Source organism: Branchiostoma belcheri, unplaced genomic scaffold, assembly GCF_001625305.1.
Source record: "Branchiostoma belcheri isolate BF01 breed outbred unplaced genomic scaffold, Haploidv18h27 scaffold66, whole genome shotgun sequence".
In the NCBI taxonomy this organism is placed as follows: Eukaryota; Metazoa; Chordata; class Leptocardii; order Amphioxiformes; family Branchiostomatidae; genus Branchiostoma; species Branchiostoma belcheri.
Window position 1 is genome coordinate 171586 of NW_017804309.1, and position 9262 is coordinate 180847.

The following is a 9262-nucleotide window of genomic DNA, read 5'->3' on the forward strand; positions in this document are numbered from 1 at the left end:
TTAGGCATCAGGCCCCAGCAACAGTCACACGATACCCTCTGCTATGGAACAAAAGCATGGCAAATTCATAAAGGTCAGTAGAAAAAAGACTACACACAAGGCCCCACAGGTCTGCGTATTTGCACAAGGGTATGAGCTACCCTTATCACCAACCTCACACAATCAGACTTGAACAGTATCAGCTAGACTGCCTCGGTCAGTCTGTGTATGAGGAGAAGTGTCTTGGCCTTTGGCCTGCATGCTGCTGAAAGCTCCACACCTCCAAATTGGTATTGGTTCATTGACATCTCAGAACACAAAGGATGGAAACACAAAAGGGTCTGCTATATAAACACGACCTCTGCAACAACTAGAATACCACTTTAAAACTGGACTGCTTGTGATATTACATTGTAGCATTTATTGTCCAGTGAAGGACTGACTAAACTATACAAATTAGTCTACCCCACAATGAAACACAGAGAGAGGAGAACTGCACCGATAGTGCTACACCGATTATTATGTGTCATGTGAATACAGTGTCATGTCATCACGTCAAAGGTAGCAAGTTTCGCATGGGAAGCCTTATATATATCAGGTGCAAATACCAATATCACTCACCAGCGCATAGAACATAATGTACTAGGTATGACTAAGAATACAGATCGTTATATCTTAAATTTCTTCCATACAGTTGCACATCAAGCTACTTGTAAAATTTTATGACCTCATTAACATGCATGGCTAATTAAGCTAAGCAACAATAATCTGCATAAACTCATTATATCAAGGGTAAAATAGTGAAGGTTTAGAAACTGCAGTGTTGCTTTATACTTACTGGCTTCCTATGATAATGTTTGCCAAGGCACTAGCATTTAAAATGCAGCTGCTTGGGTCAAAGGTTTCAAAAACAGCTGTTTGCATGGGCTTGTCCAAAGTATTTACCAGTTTATCAGGTAAAACATAAGGTATGGCAACTACTCCTACATTCTGTGACTGCATATCACATGGTTTGGAATCATATAGCGTATAGGTATTCTGAGAAGCAAAAAGGATGTCATCATCACAACACGGGAAATTATTATAATCTGAAGCTGACCAATGAGCAAGGAGATATCATGTGAGCTGAATGGAATATCTCTCAGCTGATGCAAAAAAAAATATTCCCCCAAAAAGAACATTGCATCTTTCAGGACGAAAAAAATACCACATTACGGTAGAGTATGCCTAGATGTTTGTTACAAATAAATGTCTACCTATACTGTAGAAGGGTTCTAGACAACGGAAAATTCCCACCGTGAAATTCACAGGTAAACAGAATTATTCTAAATCGAGCCGATTGCTTCACACAACCACGTCACATACTGGAAATCCAGATCATGCAGTTATAGACAATTTCTCTTAACCTACAGAAGTCCAGAAAGGGATATACAACTCAGAGTGTCTATAAGACTATATGTTAAGAAAAATTTGACAAAAACACCAATGACTTGGTGGGAAATCAAAGGNTAAAACGCAGCTGAGAGGAGACTCGCATTCGATCTGCCGCGCCATATTTCTTCAAGCCGATGACTGCCTGACAATTTTTTCTCCATACTCACATCTCAACGGCGTTTAGGCAAAGGCTGTCGTTCAGAAGACCTCGAGGAACAATCTGCCCCGCACAGTCAGCACAGTTTCGATTCAGCTAATGCTGTAAAGTGGTCAGAATTTAGCCGTTTCTAGCAGACAGTCAGCCGCACGACCCTTCCGGAACTGCTGTGTTCTTCTATGCTGCCAGGGCGGACAATAACAAACCCTGACGTCACGGCCATGCAAATTAGTCCCCACCACGTGCTTTTTGCGCGCGGAAATAAACATTGCGGAGGCTGGGGTACTGGTCATAATATGAGTCTTATGACTGGGAAAATAACCAACCTAGTAGTGAGAAATAAAGCATCACTGGCAAGTAAACATTAAGTTGATATCGACCCCATAATTTTAACAAAAGTCGAATGGTCTCGCAATAGAAACCATAAAATGATGTCATACTTGTTCTCTTTTGCTTCTCAGAAAATGATGACTCACAGTGCAGCCTGTTTTGTGGAGACTGTTACTTCAAGACATTTGTAACAGATTTGCGCTTTGTCTCTGTGACATTTAATTGTCAGAAAGTCAGTATGAGATACCAAGAACATTCACATAATCACGTCCTTGAATATGCCATATGTCAACACTTGTCAACAAATATCAAGTAACAAAAAGGACATTTGGGGGAAGACCGTGGGACATTTTGGGTCTGTTTATGAAAAAATATCCGGAAGGGTGATCATACGTGACGTCTGCTTTAATATCTCCGAAATCTATCGTCGTCGGTTTATCATAGCCTCTACCAGGCACCGCGGATCGCTGAAAAAATAGTAGAAATTGGCCGAAATAAAGGGATAGTATACCCAAGGAGGTATTTAACCTCCTTGGTATACCAGAGAAGATCCAGGGCCATAGAAGCTCCAATTTGCGACCCACGATCCGCGGTGCCTGGTAGAGGCTAGGTTTATCACGTTGTTGGTCGACTCGAAAGGCAGGAAATAGCAATATATGATAATGGTCGACTGCACATCCATTAGTCTTATACTAGCCAGTAGCCTAATAATGTCCTTGGTTTACTCAACTTACACAACTTCACCTCCCTTCATGTAACGTTAGTACGATCCAGGATTGTCACATCCTATTCTAGATCTAACGTTACAGTCTAACCTTTTGACTAATTCTTCTGACTCAAGAAGGAGATTCTGTGGACTTGACTGCTTTTATTCGCTCCTTTTTCACTGGGCAGACAGTCGTCTGTCACTGTTTGCACTTAAGGCCTTGTACACTGCAGTTATCATACTTGTTAACCCTTGTCAATGCCTTGTTCTCTCATGAGACCAAACAAAGGCAATTGAGATTACTGGTGTGCACCATGTTTCGTTGGCTTGTTTGACATGTCATGCGCAACCTATAAAAGAATAACAAGTTATTTAATTACTTCACGCGAAGTATGCAAAGCTTCACCTTCCTTCGTGTAAAGTTAGATTACGATCCAGGATTGTCACATTCTATTCTTACGTTTGACCAAGGACATTCTACTTGGTTTGACGCACCTAACAAAGTGCGCATTCAATTCATATAACTGTGCTGACAATACGACTTTGTCTGAAAAAAGTTATGAGGCACTCATCAAAATGTTATGGGAGCTTTCTACGCAGACTGTCGACCAGAAAAACAACCCAAATTCCAACCGTCAAGTAACTCAAGGCTAACAACTGTTTCAAGGCTGGAACTTGTACGCCCCAAACGCAGCCATTGGAGTTATGCGCGCTAATTCGACGTGCCCAGCCGTGACAGACACCAGGATGAAAGCTCCTTGCAGACACAGACTAGTCTATTTGTTTTACCGTCGTTGGTTTTACCGAGGATATAACATTATACTGTCCTTGGTTTTACGTTACCTGGAACCTGTGACCCTTAACTAATGAAGAATCATGGCATAGAACAATAGAAAGGGCCAGGGCCGTGGGCAAGAGGGGTGGTAGGCTGGTTTGTTCGTTCGTTGAAAATAAATGGCGTCATGTGATTATATGTATGATCACTTCTTTTTTCGCCGATCTCGTTTCCTCCAAAACATAGCCTGAGGACATGGCTTGATCCCTTGCGTCGTGATTATACAGTCACAGTCCGGTCACCAGCTGTCATATCTGTGCTGTGTCGGAAGCCAAGTCTAAAACCTCCTTGTTTGCGACCACCGTCCTCTGGGACCATCTGCCGAGGCCCGAAGTTTTCCGAGGAATTCCGAAAGTTCGCGATTCTCAGCAGGCAGAGAAGTGTCCCGCCGCGGTGTGTCAACATGGAGGAGGCAGACAGTGATGTTTGTGGAGGTAACTAGAACAGCTTTACTACGTCAGACTTTGGTGTTATTCTTGGTTTTACAGCTGTCCAGAGTTGCGATGCTAAGCATGTGTTTGTTTCGAGGCTGGGGGAGCGGTGAGACGACCAAAATGTCAAAATTTACACGTGCAAGAAACTTTCCAAAAATGGCGGCCACATGTGAGATGTGAGGGCGGGACCGCTGGTGCAACAACTCCATGCTGTCAAACAGCGTCATCTCACCTGTTTAGTGTCTGTTGTTTGTGTTTTGACAATGTCAGTGTGTAAGTCTGTCATAACGTTATGTCTGCTGCCACTTTTACCTCCTCTGTTCAACTAGTCTAACGCCATGCAAAATTTTAGTTGAAAACACAGCGCGCTGAGTGACACATAGTTTTCCCCTGGGGCTAAGCCTTTTGACATGTAGATTTCTAGACTCGATTGGAAACTCGCCTTTCACTTGTAAACAAAGCAACAAGGTCATGTAAATTATATTTCTTTTAAATACCGCTGTGAGTAATTTGAAATGCTGTTGTACATGTGTAGGCAATCTTGAGCCTTGGAATATGGATCCAGAAAATTACTTGGCCGATGACCTCACGTACGTGGGGCAGCCACTAGCCGTGGCGACTCTTGACTCGGGCTTACATTGCATTACCCTCTGCAGAGGGTAATGCAATGTAAGCCCGAGTCAAGAGTCGCCACGGCTAGGGCAGCCACATACTTTGTACACAGATGTTATGCTCTACCAGTTTTTCCGAGTGGTTTTTCCACTATTGTAAAACAAGGACAGACATGTTATATCACCTCCCAGTCAGAAGATTTGGAGAAATAGTGCTGAAAGGAAGCCAACTGCATGGTATTTACAGCATTCCTCACCGCATGCACACAACTGCCTGATCACTGGACTATTTATTTATTTATTTAGATGTAACAATAACTTTACCACATTAAACAGGTTTATGCAAGGGCTTCTACGTCCTTGGTTTATGCAAAGCATATGTAAACTTCTCAGAAGGCCACAGGACTATTTGTTGTCGTTTTTTTTTTTTACCAGACTTATTGTCCAGTTAGTAGGTCTGTGTATAATGTCCTTGGTAGGACACAAACATGCTCCCAGGGTGAAAGAAAATGTTCTGTCGATACAAATGCACCGAGTGTAATAGTTTTATCTGAGCCAAAAATTTTACCTTTCATACATGTAACCATGGAGGTAGACCTCCATGATGTAACATTACGTGCTTGGCAGTGGGATAAGAAATACTAGTAGATGGCATTGTAGGTATTTACATTACAATGTTCCACAACAGTGCATCTTAATCAATGTTTGTTCTGTGCCTTTTATTTTTGTCCACCAGAATGATTGCAGCATTGCATATAACTACATGTACTAGTAAATTAGTAGTTATACTTCAGACCTCCCTCCAACAGTGTTGGGGTAAAAAACATGTAATGAGAGCTGTATTTTTATTTTCATTTGTCAGAATAGCCCCATTTTCCACACGCAACTGAAATAACATATAAATTATGATGCCTATTGTATGGCAGTGTAATGGCACCTATTGTTTGTGCCAAAATAGCCATTACATATTTTTTATTACCTATGAGCATATTGAGCTACCACAGAAAGCTTAGAAGGTACCGCAATAGACTTTTTGCAATGCAGTAAGCACAAGAAGTGGGGTAGAATCTTGTATGCTGACCAGCTGATGCTGACTCTACTATTCTTGGTCAGAAACAAACATAATCTGCTGCACCAAGGGTAGTGTTTTCCTCATTTTTTTTTATTCAAAGCTCACAACAGAACACTGAGAGGATAAATACAATGTTCGGCCACAACACTTCCTGCTACTACTAGTGCTAGTGTGTGTCTATGGCAGAACTATTCTATGATAGTTGTGTGATAGGTAATATAAATTACTCAGTCTCAGTATTCAGACTTTTTCTTTTGATGTGAACATAGCTTACTAGTATCATTTTTTTCCCATGCCTTTCAAGATCCCATAATGGCAACGATGCTGAAACATCTCCAAACAATGGAGGCCTCTGGGTCCCAATCCAAGGAAGTTTGCAAGTTTAGCATGATGATCGACAGTTTACTTGAGAGTGAGTACAAATTTACATACATCAGTGTCTATTATCTAAGTATGACTATTAAAGAGCAAATTTATAAGAGATGCAGTAAGCATAACACTTGGTTTGCCATAAATTTATGTAAAGAAAATAATGCATAAAACACTTTTTCAGTATGCATGTTATTGTTGTTAATTGGCATTTCGTAATCTACCTGAATCATGAGCAGTAAACATTGTAATGTAATTTGAACATTTTTTGTACCTCCACACTGCTAGTATTACCCTTGCTTTTTTTAAATATGACTCAAGAATTTGTTTCAACCAACAGCAAACATAAAGCTGAAGACAAAGAACAAGGAGCTCCAAGAAAGGAATAAGGAGCTTCTGGGAAGGAATGAAAAGCTTCAGGCAGAGAATGAGCAGCTCAAGAAGAACCCTGGGAAATGTAGAACAACTGGAAGTTCTCCAGTAGAAGAAGAGGTACAGCAAAATAGAAATATTGCAAGAAGAAAACATTTCAAGCTTCTAATCGCTTTCATTGTTAATTGTTTGTACATTTCAAAAGTAAGCCACGATTGTAAACAGGTAGTAATTTCAGAAATATGTTTACAGGAATGGGATAAGTCAGAAGATGAAGGATCTGAAAGGAAAGGAATAGAGTCTGCTGTAGTACCATGCACCTCGTCTGCTGTAGAGGAGCCCGACACACAGCCAGCTGAGTTGTGTGAAACTGGTGCACAGTTGCAGGAAGGTAAAACATCCTAAAGCAGTTCAGCTGTGTTGGCTGCAGTATTCATCTACAACTACAAAGTGCCTTTTAGATGCCTTTTATTTGTGGAGGAAGCACTCATCAGTTTGCTTTTTGTTACCTTCGCCAAGAAGGTTATGTTTTCAGGGGCGTTCGTGTATGTGTGTGTGTGTGTGTGTGTCTGTCTGTCTGTCTGTCTGTAAACACGATAACTTGAGAAGGCCTTGATGGATTGTCTTGATACTTGGTAGATGGGTAGGTCTTGATGAGACCTCAAAATGATTAGATTTTGGGCCCCCTAGCGGCTTGTTATGGTACTGCAGCTGAACTTCCGGTTTTGATATCTCGTGATCTAGACATGCTGGGTCGATGAAATTTGGATGGTAGGTAGCTCTTGTGCTGGGGAAGAAGTGACGTGAGTTTGGGCCCCCTAGCGGCTTGCTCTGGAACTGCAGGGATATATTCTTGAAAATATTCAAAATGGGATAACTCAAGAACCAGTTGACGGATCGTCGTGATTTTTGGTATGTAGGTAGCTTACGCGATGTTTAATATAATTATGTGACAATTATGCAAATATGGATGTAATTTGCATAATTTATGGGGAAATTCTATAAATCAGCTGCATTCCATGATAGGACAATTGAAGCTTGTGACATTGGTAATTGACAACGAGAGAAACACAGGAAGATATTGATTATGTTGATAATGACTTAATTTGCATAATTAATGAGAAAATTTTATAATTATGTAATGATAACTGCCTGGAATTTCATACTTGTGATATTTGAAAGTTTAGTTGAGGTGAACATCATTAAACATAATTTATTCAAATCAGGACCTCATTTGCATAATTTATTAGGAAATGGTAGAATGCATTGTTTGTTAATATAAGACTGTCTTTTGGTTGAGATTATGATAAAATGATATAATTCATGAAAATTAGGTTCCTTTTTCTTAAATCAGGGGGGAATAATCTAATCTATAATTTGTCAGTCATAAAGATTAACATCATTTGGCGAAGGTATGAGATCGGGGAACTCTAGTTAAATATGTTTCATTTGTGTTAAAAAAATGTCAGATTACTTTTGTTTGTAGAGGCCAGGCATTTAAAGTCTTGACATTTTGTGAATCCTGTTTGTGTAATCAAAAGTGTTGCTCACTCTGGAAAATATGTAGAAAAGTTGTAAGGTTAGAAGACTCATCATAAGAACATTAAATTTGTTATGCTGAAGTCTTATTCTCATGTTTTGGTAGTTTGTACAATACAGTTGAAACTTCTCTGATTTGCAGATCTGCCTCATGAAGACATGACGCAGCGTGATGGAGCCATACAGGCTGTTCCAGGTTCTCCTCCAGGCGACCCCCAGCAAGCTCAGGTATGTGAAGATGATGCCACCTCCGGTGAAGTGCAGGAAGGGGATAAGGTGGATAAACAGCCTACAACGGATAGCTGCAGCGAAGACCATGACTATAACATAGAAGGACAGTCATCAGAAACTCCGCACAATTCTCGGACGATGCCAAACAATGAAAATAATGATACAAACTGTCAAGGTAACTCAAATTTGACCAAAGACAGGTCAACATGTGATTCCATTGAACCAGGAACAACAGAAAGGTCTGCTTTTCAGGTTGTATACGACATGATGAGAGAGTTGAGTATGCAGGCTGTGAGTGGAATGTCACAAGGCACAGGTGGGCTCAGTGACAGCAAGAACCTAAGTGTGGACGATAGTGGGGGAACAGGAGACTCTGCCAAACCGGTGAGAGACAATGTGGTTATTGTTACCAACACAACAGGAAGCATGTCAGCCATGGAGGACAGTCGTGGCAGAAGTAATGAGGTGGAGAATGACACAAATGGTTGCAGAAGGTCTACATCAAGAAGTAGCAGTACAGACAGGAACACTGCATCCCCTGCCCTGCTGCAGGAAGTAACCCCAGTACAGGAAGAGTATGCAGATGCTATTAGAGAGTTGTCTCCGATTTCAAACCACCAACCAATAGTCAAGCTACCACAAAGTGGCTGCCATTCCACCCCTGAACTGTCAGATGACACTGTGCTTTACAGTCCAGAAACAGTTGTAGATCTCACAGAGGAGAATAAACCTGAGCATCCTCCCAAGCCTCGGAGATTAAACAGGAGGAGGAGGAAAACTAGGAGAAGGGGTAGGAAACCTGCAATGAAAGAAATGAGTATTACCAACGGCAGCATGTCTTCAAAGGAGGTGATACAATATTTGCAAACGTATCGTGCAGAAGAAAACAGAGATTGCTCTGGGGAGAGTCCAACGGAGAGAGGAGGTGGCAGTCCTCTTGGTATCATTGATACAGAAAGTGCATTGAGAGCTGTGATGGTCATTTCAGACTCATGTATCTCAGGAGGGACTACCGACAGTCAGGCAGAGAACAAAGGAACAGGTCCTGTGGAAGAGTTGGTTCAAAACGCAGCAACATCTGTGGTGATTAACAGCCAGGAGGATATGCAACATTCTGAGCAAGAAGATGTGGAAACAAGTGATGTCTGCCAAGCTTCTGATGCTACACACATGGAAATACCTGTATTACCTGT

General features: G+C 41.2%; 1 protein-coding gene across 1 annotated transcript in view; it reads left to right on the forward strand.

Annotated features, from left to right (window-relative positions):
* The first annotated feature begins 3573 nt into the window (after positions 1-3573).
* The window catches only part of LOC109483657, a 21949-nt gene continuing 16260 nt past the window's right edge, over positions 3574-9262 (forward strand). The window contains 5 exon segments of the mRNA XM_019786691.1: positions 3574-3875; positions 5863-5970; positions 6268-6419; positions 6552-6690; positions 7981-9207. Of these exon segments, the coding sequence (XP_019642250.1) occupies positions 3845-3875; positions 5863-5970; positions 6268-6419; positions 6552-6690; positions 7981-9207 (1657 nt within the window). The 5' untranslated portion in view covers positions 3574-3844.